Below are 18582 nucleotides of genomic sequence, written 5' to 3'. Positions count from 1 at the left end.
AAACAAGGACAATGCAATCAGACAGAAAGCATCCGCAAGCCTTGTTCGAGCATGTAGGCTAATCAATACCATAAATTAGGTCATGAAAATGGTAGTCATTGTTTAGAGGCCACAGCCCACAGCCTCTCTGTGTCTATGTAGATATACTGTATGTTGGTTTTAAGGTAATCTATGTGATGAATTATGAAAATGAACATGCCCAATTCAAGCAGAGGATATAGTTCATGATTTTCTGCTCCATAAACTAATCAATAATGGGTCACGCCATTGTGTTTAGTCACGCTCAGCCATGTCATCTGTATCTATTGTCTCCCTTCAAGGGCAGATGTAATCACCGTTGTCTCAGGTGGTAGAAATGAGATGTCATTCAGTTAGCCATAACTCAGTATTGGCCTGGCGGCCAGCGGTCTCATTGAGAATGGACCACTCCCAGCGCTCACAATTTACCACTCTGGCACATGTCCAGCATGGCCTCTCTAATAAAATAAAAAGCTAGCGCTGTTTCTCAAGGTCTTTAAAATGCAGACAGGAGGCTCGAACCTACCATCTGTCAGGATGAGGGTTATAATCTTTACTTATTTCAATTTTAAAGAGGAAAAAATTCACATTAAAATCCCAAAAAGTCCTCTTTATTATATGTCACAAGTTGTTTATTAGACATTACACACTTCAAATGTGCCTGTGCCAACGTTGTACTGTTTGTTGTTTCAATACTACATCAACCTTTCATGTAAAGAATGCTGCTGCTATTTATATATTTAATACAATTCAAGGGCAGGAGACCTTGACATTCCCATTTGCAGTTTCGAATCAATATCCTGTAATGAGGCAAAGACTTTTTTTTTTATTGTTGACAAATATAGTTTACAGTTTCAGTCATGCTTGTTTGCACCGTTGGTTATTATGAGAATACATTATACAGATACAGTATATATCATACATTACAATTACAAGAGCGATAAAAATGCCTATCCTGTATAGGAGAGGTATGATGTTGAGGCTGGAAGGAAGGTGAATGCATGTGAATCATCTCAGTGCATAATAATCTTAAAACACAAGTAATACGTTTATATGAGAAAACACATATGGTAAGACAAGACAAGAAATTTGATTTTTTGAGGAGACCTAGATGAAAAAATCCATATCACTCACATAACATTTAGATTTTGTTGCCTGTATGAATAGAGACAACTCCAAAAACTTATTGTACAGTTAAAATGTATCTGAATAACCTATGTTACAACCTATGGACATATTTTTATATAGCCTACTTTAGATTAATTACAATGCATTCAATAGCCTATTTGGAATAATGCACCGCAAATAGACACATTTTAGCAATACCAATAAATAAATAAATAAATAAAATAAATAAATAAAAATGAACCAAAAAATAAAAAATCAAACATAAACATGAGTTTAGACAATAACTCATGATAAAAATGTTCCTAATGTAAGAGTTGACAATCTTGGCTAAATATGAAGCTACAGTCAGGAGATGCTTAGCGTAGCATAGCAAAAGAGATTGGGAACAGGTAGTCTGGCTTTGTGGGAAAAAAAAGAAAAGAAAACTTAACAACATTTCTTAAGGTCACTAATTAACATTTTACATATTGTTTATGTATTTTCACTTCATTTGTTTTTTAAACGAGTCAGTTTTTATGCTAGGCTATGCTAATGTTAATTTTTGTACAGATTAAATAAAAAATAATGTAGGCTATCTACTAGCCAGGCAAGCTGCCCCTGCTCTCAGTCTTTATGCTAGGCTAAGCTAACCGGCTGCTGGCATTAGCTTCATTTTAGAGTGGTATCAGTCAACTTCTCTAACTCTTGACATGAAAGCCAACTGTTGAAATGAATTTCAGTTTCATTTTATGTATGGAATAAACAACAACGAAATGTAGCCTATCCTTAGCCAGGCTAATTTACCCCTGCTCTCAGTCTTTATGCTAGGCTAAGCTAACTGGTTGCAGGAATTAGTTTCATATAGTGTACAGACATATGAGTCACCTCATTTAACTATCAACAAGAAAGTGAATAAAGATGTTTTCCAACATATTGAGCCATTTAAGTGAACATGAGTTTGATGTTAATTTTTTTTTGTACAGATTAAACAAAAATTAAATATATCTACTGGCCAGATGAGCTGTTACCCCCTGCTCTCAGTCTTAGTCTGCTAGGCTAAGCTAACCAGCTGCTAGCAATACCTACATATTTATGAGTGGTATTAGTCAACTTTGCTAACTCTCAACAAGAAAGCACATAAAGATATTTTCCAACATGTTAATATGTTTAAGCCAACTTGAGTTAGATGTTGAAGAAGAGCAAGTTTCATGCTGGTAGTGGGATATAAAATATTTGGTTCATGCCAATGTAGGTGTGCATTTAAGAAGTAATGTTCAATTGTGTTATTGACAATATTCAGTGATTTAAAACAATCTTGTGCTTCAGAATATACAAACTCTAGCAACACAAAGACATCTGGAAGAAAAAGCAGTCATCATTTTACCAAAGCACCTCAACATTACAGCCTGTCAGATGTATAAACAGCACAAAATACCACAGACAGCAATAGATTATCAAGCTCTTTTCAGAAGCACCATTCTAGCACAGTGTATTCTTTGTGATGGGAACACTAAGTGATGCAGATACGAACATCTGTTGAACACAGGCTGAGTCATCTTAAGTGGAAAACTGCTGGTGAACATTCCTGTGCATTCAGGTGTGAGATGCGTTAAATCCAAGGATCAAATGAGAGTAGTTTAACCCTACATGATTACTTTTACATTCTATAATGAAGCATATCAATCCATGCTAGTATTTAAACATTTCTGAAACAAAATCAGGGGACGAAGTCACATTTTACTGTTGTTAAGTGTATGAGATTAACAGTGTGCTACCCAATCTGGTCCCATCCTAATTTGTGATGTCAGACTTCCTCTTTGCAGGTATCAAATGGACACACATTTCACCCCACCCTTACTGAATCAAAGATGCATTTTGTAAAATTGTGCAGAAAACAAAGTCAGACAAACAATGAATGCAAGAGAGTTGCAAAGTGTAAGGAGTTGCTTTTTAACCACTAATTTAACATTTTTACCTTTTCCAAGGAGGTTCTGTTTCCGGCAGGATTACAGGAAAACTACTGGCTGGATTTCCACAAAACTTAGTGGAAGGGAGTGGTATGGGCCCTGGAAGAACCCAATAAGTTTTGGAGCAGATCCAAACCATGGGGCAGATAAACAAATTATTTTTTACTTTCATTAACACTGCAAGATAGGGCATTTGGCCTTAGTAGAATACATCTTAAAAATCCTGCAGCTGGTAGTAAAGTTAAATAGTGACAAAACATAGCCAATTGTAATTCGATGACTCCATATCACAATCCACTTTCACTGGTGACAGTAATCTTCTGGGGTAGCCTTCACCATTGCCCAAACTTCATACAGAAAGCAGCTGCTATGGAGCACTCATTTAACATAATTCCAACTGGCTAGTTTTGGAAATATATCTAGACATATAATGTGGTTGCACTTGCAGATTTGCATACCAAGGACAAATAAACTGATACACATAAGGTCACAGACACCCATTTGATAAGACTTCGCTTCAGGGGCCTCCATCTGAAAAGACTGTGCTTGTTAGTTAGACTATTGTTTCCCAACAGGTGTATTCTCAACAGGTGGGTCCCAGGTCCATTCTAAATTGACCGCAAGTCACTCGCAAATGTGTCAAGTTTATAAAAAAAAAAAAAAAAACACTTAATTTTGAAGTACACTGAATTTCCGGCACAGAGCTTTTACTTTGAATTCCCGCTCCCTGCTGTAGAGTGAGTGTCTAACGGACAGCTACATGACAAAGACGGCAAAGTAGCTCAATGACATGGTCAAACGCAAGTATGATGCCGAATACAATGAACTGTGTGGACCTTGAACAAATGACTAAGGAGAAATCTGGACCCCGTGGCCAGACCAGTTGGGAATCACTGAGTTAGAGTATAACTAAGAGCAGAATTCTATAGTTGTCCATTACAGTTGAGGAGATAACCATGGAGGAAGTGATACTTATGATCAGAATAGTAACTCTTATGCCTCTTACTCATATTGGGCTCACTTCTATAATGAATTAAATAGTGAGAATAAACTATTTCTCTTTATTCTTGGGACCCACTGGCGCTCCCTCAAGGACCTGTGAGGGTCCCTGGAACCCTGGTTATGAACCACTGCCATAGAAGACTGGATTATTGGCTTTGGCAGAGGTCTGCGCTCTCCAAGTGCCCTTCTAATGATATCCTTAATGTGTCTTACAATAGATAATTCAACAATATAGGCTGATGAAATGACCATCTGTTGTACTTATTACAGTTCTCGAGAACTTGGCATAGTCACTCACTCATCTAAATTGACCCAGAAACTAAAAGTAATTTGATTTTAACTGCTAGATGTATTATCGGAATCAGATTTCTACAAAATGTCAGCTTTAAAACTCTTCAGTTTCTTTTCGAAATGCTAAACAGATGTTGCAGTTGGTTTCTTGCTTTACCTTTTTGCATACAAAGGCTTGCACCTTTGACCGTTTTGTTAAAGAACAATTTATTTTAATTTTCATAAAGCAGTTAAAGACTTGTGTGGGAAAAGTTTTAATGCCCACCCAAGCCATGCCAATGCCCTTCAAATGCCAATTACCTGACACTGTCAGAAAACAGATGGAACATTTACTCCCGGAAATCTGGCCTTCCGAAATAACTCCCAACACTCTGCAACTCTATTACTCTTTAGGGGCATAGTTCACTCCCAATAATAATTATCTACAAATTACAAATTGACCATTGATACTTAATGTGCCACCACACGTCGATGTTGTCTTGGTGCCAGTTTGTTGGCCAGCAGACAAGCCAGGGCGATGCCTCCAATCTGGGTGAAGGCCAATCCCAACACAGTGGCAGCGATGTGGAAGACATTGTCGTTGACCAAACTGAAGACTTTGCGAAAGCAGCCGTGTGGATGGATCCCTGCAGCTTCAACTCCTTCAATATCATCAGACAGAAGAGGTCGATTCTTGCAGCCCTTGCGCCTCATGCAGCAGCTGTCCGGCAGGGACACCGAAGTGCCATTCTCGTTGGGCAGGAAGGTCATATGCTGGATAGCCCAGTCTGAAGTGAGCCAGTCACGCCAACCTTCAGCTCCACAACACTCCAGGGCCCTCTGCAGGCTGTCTAATGCATCTGCACGGCCTTCATCCTCGGTGTAGCCGGCCACCGCTCGCTGTAAGCCGCTGCGAAATCCTCCTGCAATGTCTTCACGGTAGAAGAGACCTGAGAGTCCAGCTGCCAAACCGGCTACAAGTGCAGCAAGTTGAAAAAACCCATACGCCCTGAGCACGCAGGGTAGGTTTGCAGCCACCCCTAGACAACCCAGGAAGCCCCAGGCAGTGATGGCTGCACCTGTGGCCAGAAGGATGAGCGGTGCATTGGGGTAGCGATTGGCAGACAGCAGCATGAAGTCTGCCAGGGAAATCTGCGCCCACACACCCAGGGTGAAGATGGCCAAACCTGCTGCCCAGAAGAGACAGCTGAAGGCCAGGAGACCCAGGCGCAGGAGGTGCATGACTCCCACTGGGCGGCAGCAGGGTGGGGCAGCGCCCACAGGTGGAGGTGCAGGGGGCGCCAGCGAGGCCTCTGAGCACACTGACAAGGACAGTCGCTGCTGCTGGTGTTGGAGCTGCTCTTCCTGTTCTTGATAGGTCGACAGAAGGTAGCCAGGGATCGCTGAGGGTCGACGAGGAAGAGGAGGTGGAGAGAGCAGGTCAAGACTGCGTGGAGAGGAAAGTCGTCGCACAGCCAGCTGCTGGCGTTCCCAGTCCAAAGCTTGTCTGCTGGGACTCGGCCGAGCTGACAGCGAGTCGTATGGCAGTGCAGAACTCATGATCCTGGCTCTGGCTTTATCTGCTCCCCTCTCCCTCTCTCTTCTTCACACTCCTCCCCTCTCTTCCTTCCTCTATCAGTGCTTTCACTCCCGTCCTCCTGCAACACAAGCCCCCCACTATTTTATGACCAGTATTAATCCGCCATCAACACCGCCAACGCCGACTGGACTGTAAATCACGCTTATGGGTGTCACGTCGTCCTGTTATCGGCATCCACAGCCCCCTTGTCTCCGCTGTATTTATTTGTTTATTTCGGACGTTCTTTCCACCTGCATGGTCACCAGCTCTTCAAATTCCTCTGCTGCTAGTCCCATCCAGACATCTGCCCGCTCGCTGCATGCTGCACCTCGCTCTGGTCGAGGCGAGAGGTGATTGCAGTAGGACCTGAAATCCACCCATGCACACCCTCTCTCGGTGTGGAGGAGACATCCCTTTGAGTTTTACTATTATCCATTTGTGGAATAAATGAACTGGGGAAAAACTGTACTACTGTCTCTACGGTGTGTGTGGTGTCTTTGTGAAAAGTAAAAACTTTACCCATATGTAACTTTTATGCTACAGTGACAAATGAAAATACAGGTTAGTAGCCCCACAGTCAAGGATGTGACTAAAGCCAGTATTTATAGCACTATAACCTGGATGTGAAAATAAATGATTTTTATGTGTGATGTCTATTTAAAAGTAAATTCTTTTTAAAAATATGGACCTATTTTATTACTGTATAAAGACATGCAAAACACAAATTATGCAATCTCAAATCTGCACACTAAATGCTCACTTTAGAACTGCGTTTATTAGAACAGTGACACAGTTTAGCATGCTGTGTTGGGAATTTTTTTTTTTTTTATGAAAAGAGCAAAGTCTTAACTGCAACTCTAAAGTGCAGGCAATTACAAACCAAGAAGCATTAAATAGAGTAGATGTAGAGTTTAGCTGGGGGGACATGGTGACATGCAAAATTTAGAGCATGTGCATTACACAAAATTAAAGATAATTACACCATAAATTGATGCAGAAAATACTTAAATTGGTGCAAAAAATTCACCAGAATGCAGGAAATTAAGTGTTTAATATTCAAAAATTTCAGACCCCAAATCCCCCATTTCATTGGTGCAAACCTATGCCCTTGTAATCAGTGAATTTAAATAAGTTTTTCATGAAATTATTATTAGTAATTTACCATTAAAACTGCAGACTTCATGTAGAAATTGAGAAATCCACCTTGGCTACCAGTATAACTACATTATTACCAAAAATAAAGACTAAAATACAGCTAAAGGGATTTATTAACATTAATAAAGCCATTAGTTATCAGTTATAAACCTTTTATGAAGTATGCTTTTGTATTAGGGAGTGGTACCACAATTACTATTTCTGTTGGTTAGTACGCCCGTGATGTGTGCTTTGTATGCAGCGTGGTTTTGGCCACATCCCCTTTCTGTGGTATTAGTCAAATAAAATATAAAATATAAAGAGCAACCATGACCCAAGAAACTGGCTTGAACTTACACAATTTTACCATTTTCTTTCAAAACCCCGCTTACCACATTATGGATTGTCTCTTGTTGTCATTAACAAATTAAAATACATTTAGAAACATATGCAATGCTAAAAATAGATATTCAAACCCTTCCTTCAGACTGCACTGTAGCAGCACTTTGTTGGTCCCCTGTTAAATGATGCAGCCAATTTAATCCTGGTGATTCCTCCTCGGCTTCCCTCCCATAAACCCTCCCCCCTGTCAGAACTAATTAAAGCCTCTCAGTTAATTAAACACATTTATATGGATTTTTTTTATAAGGACACAAGCATGAAATTGACATGATGACTGAGTGGGGAATACCGGTTCTGCACATCCTTCCCCTCTTCCTGAATGGGTATGCCTACATATACATATAGGCTATAGAAAATAGCTTATGGATTTAAAAAAAAAATCACAAAAATTAATTGTGACTGGCCACAATAGATTGCATAATGATTTTTACGTGTTTACCAGGTTACACATACAGATTAGAATACCTTGTTCCCCAGAATGTGAAGACGACAGCAGTGAGCAGGGTGAGGGGAGAGGAAATTTCACAACAGGCAGCCGGAGGTCTGCGAAGGAAATGAGGTTATGTTTATGATGTTTATAATTAATCTTTGCTCTATAACCACCAGCTCACCGGGTTTTATGTGCACTGTGGACAGAAACGAAGGAAATACATCACCTGACACATGCAGGATGAGATTTCAAGGCAGCTCCAAGAAAATACAGCCGAGGGGGGAGGAGAGGTGAGGGGGAAAACACTCCTCTCTTGTGATTGCTGCAGAATTGTCCTTTTGAAACAGACACAATAAAAGCAACATCTGGGAAACACCTTAAAGCAGAGCGCCCCAACCTTTCTGACTTATGACCCTTAAAACAAAGCTTTGTCTGCTTACAAACCTGTGTTTTACAGGTCAAATGTGTCATAATGGCAGTTCCACCAAAGATTATTATTCCTTCTTAAATTGTCATAATTTTCACAGGCCTTAAATGATAAAAACAAGACTGACTATGAGTACAGCTTCACAGAGTTGGAAGCATGTGCTTAAGTCTCGAAATGCACAGTGGTGCTTTGAGCTAAATGCTACGTCAAGCATGCTAACATGCTAATGTTAAGCTAAGCAGGTATAAGCAGGTATACCATGTGCCCTATCTTAGATTGGTGTTAGCATACTAACATTTGTTAATTAGCAATTACCAAAAATACAGCGGAGGCTGATGTTTGGCTGGTATTTGGCTGAAAGCGCTCTGTGTTGAGCTTTTTTCTGTATTGAAAACATGACAAAATAAACTAACTTTTCTGCATTCTGGAGGTGTGCGATCCCCCATTTTTTTTATTCATTTAAGGACTCTTTTTGGACAACGCACCCAGAGATTTAAGCGCAGTGGTCTTTCCCAAAAATGGCTGGTATTTTTAAAAACTTTTTACCTGATGATGGTGCTGGAGGCAAAGTTAGAGGAATAATCAAAGTTATTACAGTTCATCCGGAGGAAGCATGAAAAATGAAAATGTTTTTCTGTTTCTACATCCTTGTTAATCATCTCCTGATTTCTGCTTGTGACCCTTTTGTGGGGCGTGACCCTCGGTAGAGAACCACTGCCCTAAAGCAGGGGTAGGCAACCTGTGGCTTAACATAAAATTATATATATACATATATATATATATATATATATATATATATATATATATATATATATATATATATAAAACAGTTGTTTTTTTTTTTTTAACATTCTGATTTTCATTTGTCATTGTTGTAGGCCCTATGTGAATATTGCATTTAACAACTGTCAAAACGTGTAGCCTATATATTGAATTTAAAGTGAGGAATTAAAAATATTTTAAAGTTTCATCAACTAAAATGTGCATCATACGTCTACAATCTGGTGCCTTTTCTGGTAAATTTTACTTAACTTCAGTCACGGTGGCTAGCCTGGAGTCTCTCTAGCAAGGCTGACTATGTATTCCAAGTCTTGAAGGAAAATTGAGGTTTTAATAATGTGTGGACAGATTTATTTGCTTTCACCACCAACGCTGCAAAGTTAAAGTACTAATTAATTATAAACTAGTCCATACCTGGGGATGTGTTATGTAGCTATAGATGAATAAGAAATCAAAAACAGTATATTAGAGGAGATGCAAAATCAGAGCACTGTAAATGCACTGTGTAATAAATATTAATGTAAGGCAAACAATGCACACTGTATTTAGAAACATGCTTTATGGCAAAATACATGGAGCATAGTTTTGGTTGACGGCACGGAGGCACACACGGGACCGTGCGCGGGCACACAGGTACACAAATACACACGCAACACGGAGAAAGAATGAAATAAACAGTGCAAAGTGCACAGTGCAATATTTAGTTTGTAATGTTTGTAGGCTAATGTCAGTAAAGTGAAAATACTTGTGTTGGTGCTTGAAATTGCATGTCCCAGCCATAAACTGTGGTCCGAGCACAGGTGTTTTCCAAGTGGTCTCCGCGCATGCACAGCTCGCGCTTCTAATGGTGCTCACAGTATGAATGGGTAGTGGAAAAAAACGCGAATATAAACAGTAGAAATGTGAGAAAATGCAAAAACGGCATTGTGGCTGTCTGCACATGACCAAGATGAAAGCCTATGTGCAAGTTCAGAGAAATAGGTCAAAGCAGTGAGGAGGAAAACAAATGATGACAGACGGATGGACGGAGGGACAGAGGTTTCTCCATTTAATAGTAGGATAGACCACTGCAAAGTAGCAAGCTTACTTACTTACTCATATTAATGAATGCTCATTTAGACTGTTACCTTCATTCCTATATGTTTTGCAGCTTCAGACATTTTTTTTGGCAAATAATGTGTCTTTTAATAGTAAAGGTTGCCGACCCCTGCTCTAAAGTATAATACAATTCAACACGACAGAAATAAAGGCTTCAGCAAAAGCTTTACATCATACACTTCATAAAGGTACGTTTCATTGTATGGCATCGTACAGGATTTGGTTTTATGGCCTAGCACAACCCACAACTTTTCTTATTTCACAATATTTATGTTCTCCATTATACAGCTATTTAATCAGGACACTTAAGGTGCAGTGTGTAGGATGTAGAGGGATGTATAAGCAGAAATGGAACAAAACATTCATAACCATGTTTTTAATAGTGTATAATCACCTGAAACTAGGAAACATGTTTTCGTTACCTCAGAATGACTTGTTTATGAGACCTGCAAACAGCATTGGCCGCAGGGCTTCATTCATACCTATGGAAGTTGCTCAGTGGCGCATGACATCCAAATCTCTATATTTCCGCTGTATGAAATTACCTGGATGATTGGCACTGCTTCTGCATCATTGGGCCCATACAGCAGGAGCACTATATTTACAGCCGCTTGGCTGTGCTCTACGAATATAGCTGAGCAGCCAACCTCCTTGAATGGGGTTAAAGTAATAATTACTAAAAAGGTTGAAGAGTGCTACAGTTCCAAACACACCTTGTCTACACTTGATAGTAAAATCAGTATAGTCAAGAAGACATGTAGTTGTGGACACACGTTTCTCTCCTGATCAGTTCTTGTCACATTTCATAAAGCTAAATATCTAAACTCAAGCATCCTGATACATGTTATATATTTTTCACTGTTTCAATCACTGATATTTTCCTCAGGCTGTATAGAGTCCACAGACTGTGCTGCTTCTCCCTCCTCGCTGTGTGTCTCCATGTGTTTCTTCAGCTTGGCCTTGGACGTGAATGTTTTCTCACACTGCTCACAGTACGGCTTCAGCGGCTTCAACCCCGAATGGCTGCGCTTGTGTCGCGCCAGCTCTGACGAGCTCTTGAACTTGAGCTCGCAGATGTTGCAGGGGTACGGCCTCTCCCCTGTGTGAATACGCTGGTGCAGCTGAGCCTCGCTGAGGGTGAGAAACGACTTCTCACAGTGTCCGCAGGGGAACGGCCTCTCTCCTGTGTGGATGAGATTGTGTCTGGTCAGTGCGTACGGTTTGGTGAAGCCCTTCCCGCAGTAGGCGCAGGAGTACGGGCGGACCCCGGTGTGGGAGACGATATGTTCCTGTTGGGTTTTTTTGCTTTTGAAACGTTTGTCACACTGGGGGCAGGAGTAGGGCCTGTCGTCCACGTGTGACCTGTGATGTTTCGAAAGCTCTCCCTGCGATAAAAAGCCCTTCCCACACTGAGAGCAGAGGAACGGTTTCTCCCCAGTGTGCATCCTCTCGTGTCTGGCCAGCACAGACACCAGGGTGAACCTCTTGGGGCAGTGGGAGCACTGGAAAGGCCGCTCCCCTGTGTGAACACGGAGATGTTTAATGAGCATAAAGCGAAGCGAGAACCGTTTGCTGCACTGGTTACACTGGTACGGTCGCTCCCCAGTGTGTGTGGACAGATGCCTCTTCACATCAGATCTCCGAGTGTACGTCTTCTCACAATGTGGACACTTAAACTGACTCTTCACTTGATGGATCTGCCGGTGCTGGGAGCGTGCGAGCAGGGTATCGAAGCCTTCGCCGCACTTCTGGCATATGTAGCGTTTGGTGATGATGTGAGACTTCCTGTGCTCCAGCAGTTCGGAGGAAGTGGAGAAACTGTGGCTGCAGATGGAGCAGATCTGAGGAAGCTGGCTCTCCTGTGAGTGAGACTTCTTGTGGTGGACGGTGAGTGCGCGGAGGTTAGCGAAGGAGCTCCCGCACAGCTGGCAGGAGAAAGAAATGGCCACGCCGTGATGTTTACTCTCATGTTTGGCCAGATCCCACGAGTGCTGGAAGGTTCTGTCACACTGCGAGCAAAGAAACGGTCTTTCTCCGGTGTGAGTGAGCTGGTGTCTCCTCACGTCTGACGACCGGGTGAACGTTTTGCCGCACGTCTCACACGTGAGGGCCCTCTGTCTGCTTTGGGATTGAGATGCATTGACTTTGCTTTGATTGTCTGGCTGCTCTGCTTCGCTCCCCTCTGTGTTTCCTGTGGGTAAAAGTTTAATGGATGTAAATATTTCATCTGTGCTGGAGGGAGACGGAGTAAATTTGGCTCCTGAGAGAGTCCTGTACACTTCAGAGTGAACACTCTGCATGTGGAAGTGAGGAGGGCTGTTTTTGTCCGAGTTGTGGAAGGGACACTGTGAGCAGGTGAAGATGATGGACATCATTTCATCCGAACCATCTGCAAGTAATAAAAGACAGAAGTGTGAGTAAAACGTGGATTTTATTTCAAAAGGTGCAAGATGTTTCTCTTATCCATGTCAATATTACCTTTGTCGTTTCCTTTGACAGCTATAACAGAGGGGGTGAGAGATACATCAGCTTTGCTCCTGGTGACACAAAAATGGAAATAATGCGGAAATAACTGTAAATGCTGTTTAAATAATGTCTCACAAATAATATGTGAAGTGTTACAACAAATACTACAGTAAAAAGTATGGTACTTCATCCCTGTAATTTCTAAGGAGGAACAGTAATACTATTATTAGAAAGTAAGAAACAATTAAAGGAATGGTTTGACATTTTTGGAAATACACTTATCTGCAATTGTGCTCAGAGTTAGATGCAATGATTGATACCACTACAAAGCTAGCACCACCAGTCAGTTAGCTTAGATTAGCAAAAAAACAGCTAGCCTGGCTCTGTGCAAATCTAACAAAATCTGCCTCACAGCACCTCTGAAGCTCACTAATTAATGCTTTATTTCTTGTTTGATCTGTCCACAAAACAAAGTGTAAAAATGACACATGGTTTTCAGGGGGTTATATGCCGAACTACTTTATGGCCGGGGGATGTTTTCACACTGTTTCCCAACTTTATGCTACGCTAAGCTAAGCGTCTGCTGGTAATAGCTCAGTATTTAGCGTACAGACTATGGCTGTCACAACAACTTACCTCTTACTTACGCACCTCTTATTGCGCCTCATTGCCCTTCTGTGTTCTGTATTTAACAAGTATTTAAATTGTTTTTAAACTGTGTCATCTTTGTCTTTTAAAAAGCAACAATCTACCAAATAATAGTCTGACAATAGAGCTTATTCACAAATCACTAAAATCGGAATAAAATAAGTAATTTACAAAAACAAAAAATGGCAGAGCATATTTCGCTTTTGAGCCACCCTCAATCACTGCAGCGAAAATTCCTTCACTGCAACAGCCCTCCTACAGACATGACAATGGTAATGATTTCTCGTTTGATTAATAAATGTCCCGAAAATGTCAACTTCGTCCTTTAAAGAAGTCTTAATGAAAAACTGACAAATATCTTAAGACTATAGAAGGCGCAGCTGAAAATGGAAATAGACGTCATTCAAGACTTGTATTTCCCAAATAGTTTTTTGTTACTGTTGTTATGTAATGTTGCAAATCAGTTGAGTGACAAAAAAAATAAAACTTGTCCATTTGGTAATGTGGATTTTTAAAAATACTATCTCATAGGAGGACGCAGTCACAGTATTACGGTATTACTACTTTCTCTGACTTACCTCTGGATTTTACACATCTCCTGCCAGCTGGGTGAGGATTTTATTTGTAGACGAGTCGATCGCCGCACATTCTCTGAACTGGAAGACTGTTGTGTTTCAGATAATGGATCCTCACTGGGGACATCTGTCGTTTCTTCATGGACAGAAAAAGCTTCGTGATCATCCTCCAAGTCTGTACATGAGTTCATGTTGCTCTCTGTGCCTCCATGTTGAAAATCCTCCTTCACCTCTTCAACATTTTCTCTCTTCTCGTCAGTTTGATCGCTTGTTTTATGTCCTTCGTTTGTTGTTCTTTCGTCTGGTGCATTTCCTGATCCAGGCTCGTCATTAAGGGATGAATCATTACTCTTTCCTGTCAATACATCTTGCCCAAGGCTTTCCTTCCTTAGTGCGAAAGTTTTCGTCAGAGTCTCCAGAGCTTTGGCGACATCCACAGTTTCAGTTGTTTCTTCTGTCCTTAAGGTGGTCGTCTCCTCACCGCCGGCGTTATCTGCGCTCACAGCCACTATCTCCTCTTCGTAGAAATCGGTTTGAACTTGCACTTCAGCTGACTCGATCATTTCTTCATCGACTTCAGATGCTCCAGCTTCCACCTCGGTGTAGACAGCAACAACGCTGTACTGATCTGTCCCGACAAAGGTGACGGGGTTTAGCACATTAGCGTAGTTGTGGATTGATTCCGGTCCAACAGAGATGTTTGTCCTTTGCGAGGGAGGAATGGATAAAGCAGACATGATGCAGCTGCCGATGGTGGATGAAGGGCCATCTGTAAAAAAGAAAACAAGGAGTCACGGAATGAAGAATCTCTATAAACTGATTCTGAGTATGTGTGCTGAATCTGTGGGCAATGGGACAAGACTTTGGTATTGGAAACGTTCTGGTTTCTGTTTGTAGTCCGAGTACTATTGACCAATCATGTTTGAATGACTGTAAACAGCACGTGTAAAGAGGTGGAATGCATAGACAAAATGCAATCTTAGAATGCATCGGCTATCATCTGACAAGTTAGCTTTATATTCTTTTTTTTTTTTTCATATGTAGATTTCTGTTTATAGAGCAAAAATTATGGCGCACGGAAGAGAAAGTCTTGACCAGGATGTCCACTGGCTATGCCATATCAGCCTGAAATATCAGAGGCTTTATGGTTGTCAAAAGGAAGCCAATTGGTTCTGATACGCTCGCTAAAAAAATTGTAATTTTAAGGCACTTCCTGGAAACACCTTCAGGTATTTACAAGTAGTGCTGTAACTAAAGATCACTTTTACTTTTCCTATTAGTTTTATCGATTAATCACCTAAGTGTTTCGTCAATAAAACACCAGAAGATGGTTAATGGTGTTGTTTGTATTTTATTGTAGTCCTGTTGTATTTATTTGTAGTTTATTTTGTGATCATTTTTAACAAATGTAAAGTGTCTTTCAGTACCATGAGAAGCGCTATACACATAAAATGTATTATTATTATTATTATTATTATTATTATTATTTAGAAAAAGCTTGTTACAATTTTTGCCAGAGCCCAGGTGAGAGCTTCAAATTGTTTTTTTGTGAGACCTTTTTGTCTACAATGCAAAGGTATTAAGCTTACAGTGATATATAGGGTTGGATATTTGTGCAGATGTCAAGATTTGATTAAATTATATTTTAGAAACTTGTAACTTAATTTGATGTGAAATCGCAATAGCAACATAAAATATAAATTGCAATGTTGCATAAATCGAAAAGAGATTCCCTGAATTTATCTTGGGAACTTAAATCTCTTTTTATTCCAAAGTAACCAACAATGGCGTTTTCTTTTGAATATTAAAGTGCCAATTATAAATTAAATTGTAACCACATTTCCTTAGTATAAAATTTTGGGTCAAAATAGGTAGTATATAGAACTATACTAAAGGACTTAGGACAGGATCACACCAGTCTCAGCGCCTACTTCTTGCTCAGATCACTCCCATTTTCACTTTCACTGCGATCTCAACTACACTCTCCTAGGTGCCTCCAGGACCTCACTTTGCCATGATGACACACACAGACAGACAAGATAAAAACAATACCAGCCCCGCTGTCGCAGCTGATAAAAATGTATAAAGGTGTACACACAACACTCTGTGCAAATTTACACACATTCGCTGAGAAAAGATAAGAATGCAAAGGTCGATTTTGGAATTTCAAGACTCAATATTGGATCATACAACTGAAAATCTATGTTTTTTTTACCCAGTTTCAATGATATAACAAAGGCAAAAGCAGATCTCTACATTTAAGAAGCTAAAACCAGAGCATGCTTGGTGTTTTTGCTTGATATCTGATTTAAAAGACAACATAATTTCAGCTCTACTCACATGGCATTTTCAGCAGTCCTATACTTTTGTAGTGCTCGAAGATTAAACCCAGCTCTTCAGGTGAGGACTGGACACATTCCTCCAACACAGAAGGAGCCGAGCCGAACCAGGCGGTGGTCTGTAATCACAGTTTGTGGTAAATGGTGATATTGTGCACAGAAGAAAAAAACAACCTGAGACATCTGAATGGACTGATTCAATACCTGTTTTAAGTCTGGTACTGGGAGCAGCTTTTCCAGCTTTGAGAGCAGCTCCCACAATAACACATGTAGAGCGGCGTCATATTGTGGCCCATATTCCACTGGGAACACCTCCTGTAAGAGTTCATTCAATGTCAGTTTACTGCAGGACTTATTGTGAGTATTTTCAAGACAAGAAATTATTTAAAATCTGTCTGACCTGGAAGAAATACGCTCTCTCAACAGGATCCTTCAGCAGGCTCTGAACAAGTGCAATAAAAGTGGACTCTGTTGCTTTCACCTCTGCGTCCCTGCACTGCTACAGATAAGATTCATGTCACTTTAAGATTATTATTTGTTTTCAAAAAGGAATTTCCTCACTGTACTTACATCTGTGTTTGCAGAGGTTATTGGGAGTCTATCCAAATAGCTCTGGATCACCGGAGCATCAACAGAACCTCGAGCCGTGCCTTTGCAAAGCTCCAGAATCAACTGAAATGTCAACAAACTATGCTATTGCAAAACCATTACAGCAAAATTTACAATATTTGATACAGTACACAACTTCTGCTCACCCTTGCTCTTAGCCCCAGAATGAGCTGAGCTCTCTGCTTGTGGTTGATCAGTCCAGGGACTGCCTCTGTCACCATGAACACAAACTCCTGCAGCTTATCATACTTCATCACATCTTTCTGCTTTGCCAGCTGCCACATAGCAGCAGACAGGAGCTGCAGTGGAGGCACCAGGAGGCGAAGAAATGCAAGAGGCAGGCTTGGGTCTGAGGGATCAAAGTGCAATGTGAGAGATGGTCTGTTGAGGGCATCAATGAGCTTTTAGTGAAGGAGAGCAGTTTGCAAGCAAACTGAGCAGCACCTATTTTACTTGTAATACTTTAAAAATCTTCTTTAAATAAGCTCTTTCGCAATGGAAATATAATCAAGGTAATAATTTGCTAAATCAAAGCAACGGCAAAGTTACTGCAACTTCTATTTGTTCTTACAACTACCCCTTAAGAAGCTGCCATTAGCCTATGAACCCGTATAGTTGCTGGATGCACCTGTTTAATGGGAGTTTTGAATTTGAAACCAGGTAAAGAATCTGCAGGTGTGCTTTAAATCTCGTAACAATTAACTGTGTTACGTCACATTAACATTTGACATCAGACTATAACAAGTTATTTCATTGTGCGACAGCTCCAGTCTTAAAACCACTGATTGTCATGATTCCTTTAAATAGACGGGTCCCGCTAACAGTCTGACTGATATAAACATGGCCTTCCTTAAACTACAGCGGGAGAAAATTAATAATAAACGTACCTTTATTTTTCTCTATTGACCCGATAACCTCCATTAATGCGAGGTGACTGCTGTAGCGTTGAGAAATAGATGTAAAATAATGTTATTTGTTTTTTAGCTAGCATGCGCTGTTGGAACGCAAACACCCGCTTCCTCAACTCGTATGCGTTTCCTCTTTTCAAAATAAAAGTGTCACAACTCAGCTTTCTGTTCTTCACTTAAAATCCACTTTCTCTCCTCTCGTCTTGAGTTTCAACAGTAAGACAAGAAATTAAATTTTAACTATTTACCCTAGCAGTTTACATGTATACAGTTCATTTAGACTGAGTGATTCGTGTTTCAATAACAGTATAATTTAAAACCAAAACTCAATGTCAACGTTACCTACTAGCTTTTTCACAGAGCACATAGTTTTAATCAGCAAATGAAGCAGTTGAAAACTCTGGAGAAAGTTGATTAGTGAACCTTAAATCAATATTAATTATAGCAACAGAGGCAAAAATATTTTTTCATGATAGAATTATAAAACATAGATGCATAACAACTAAGTTTTAAGCCCATAAAATACAAAAAAAAATACAGTTAAATAAACAAGGGTTCTCTGACATGCAGGTGCTAAGCACTTAAAGATTTTTGGTTGTAATTATGATCAAATGTACCAGGTAGAATTTGTCCTCATAAATCCAGCTGTGGTCACAGACACAAAACAAAACATTTGACAAGTGACAATGGGTGTTACAAAAGCCTTCCAAAAACCTCTGCAGCACTGACTTTCAATCTAACCCCAAGACTCAAATTGAATCTTAGTTAAAACATAATTTGTAAGACAGTGAATGGAACTGTAATTCATTTAAAAAAAAAAAAA

General features: G+C 40.3%; 2 protein-coding genes across 3 annotated transcripts; both read right to left on the bottom strand.

Moving 5' to 3' along the window:
* Positions 1–803: 803 nt before the first annotated feature.
* Positions 804–7659, bottom strand: LOC117249576 (tetraspanin-7-like). Its single transcript, XM_078165394.1, has one exon. The coding sequence runs from the start codon at positions 5922–5924 to the stop codon at positions 4836–4838; it is 1089 nt and encodes a 362-aa protein (XP_078021520.1). The 5' UTR covers positions 5925–7659; the 3' UTR covers positions 804–4835.
* A 2919-nt stretch (positions 7660–10578) lies between these two features.
* On the bottom strand, positions 10579–17879 carry LOC117249331 (uncharacterized). 2 transcript variants are annotated; one of them, XM_033614911.2, is made up of 9 exons: positions 17739–17879; positions 16998–17200; positions 16813–16914; positions 16643–16741; positions 16447–16557; positions 16244–16361; positions 13907–14672; positions 12693–12751; positions 10579–12603 (listed from the first exon to the last, which is right to left on the bottom strand). In XM_033614911.2, exons 1-9 carry the CDS (start codon positions 17770–17772, stop codon positions 11078–11080), a joined length of 3018 nt encoding a protein of 1005 aa, XP_033470802.2. In that variant the 5' UTR covers positions 17773–17879; the 3' UTR covers positions 10579–11077. The 2 variants fall into 2 exon arrangements, with proteins under 2 accessions (XP_033470802.2, XP_033470803.2); XM_033614912.2 differs by having other exon boundaries at positions 16643–16738.
* Between the last annotated feature and the right edge of the window lie 703 nt (positions 17880–18582).

The sequence above is a fragment of the Epinephelus lanceolatus genome, chromosome 23, assembly GCF_041903045.1.
Source record: "Epinephelus lanceolatus isolate andai-2023 chromosome 23, ASM4190304v1, whole genome shotgun sequence".
NCBI lineage: Eukaryota > Metazoa > Chordata > Actinopteri > Perciformes > Serranidae > Epinephelus > Epinephelus lanceolatus.
The sequence above is the reverse complement of the archived record's forward strand: the minus strand, read 5'-3'. Positions and strand labels throughout refer to the sequence as shown.

What these genes read in the sequence shown, in the direction of transcription:
- LOC117249576 (XM_078165394.1), bottom strand. Translation starts at nt 5,924, where the DNA reads ATGAGTTCTGCACTGCCATACGACTCGCTGTCAGCTCGGCCGAGTCCC.
- LOC117249331 (XM_033614911.2), bottom strand. Translation starts at nt 17,772, where the DNA reads ATGGAGGTTATCGGGTCAATAGAGAAAAATAAAG. An exon ending in GTCAATAGAGAAAAATAAAG is followed by an intron (nt 17,201 to 17,738) that starts GTACGTTTATTA and finishes TTGATCCCTCAG; the next exon opens with ACCCAAGCCTGCCTCTTGCA. An exon ending in AGAGAGCGTATTTCTTCCAG is followed by an intron (nt 16,558 to 16,642) that starts GTCAGACAGATT and finishes GAACTCTTACAG; the next exon opens with GAGGTGTTCCCAGTGGAATA.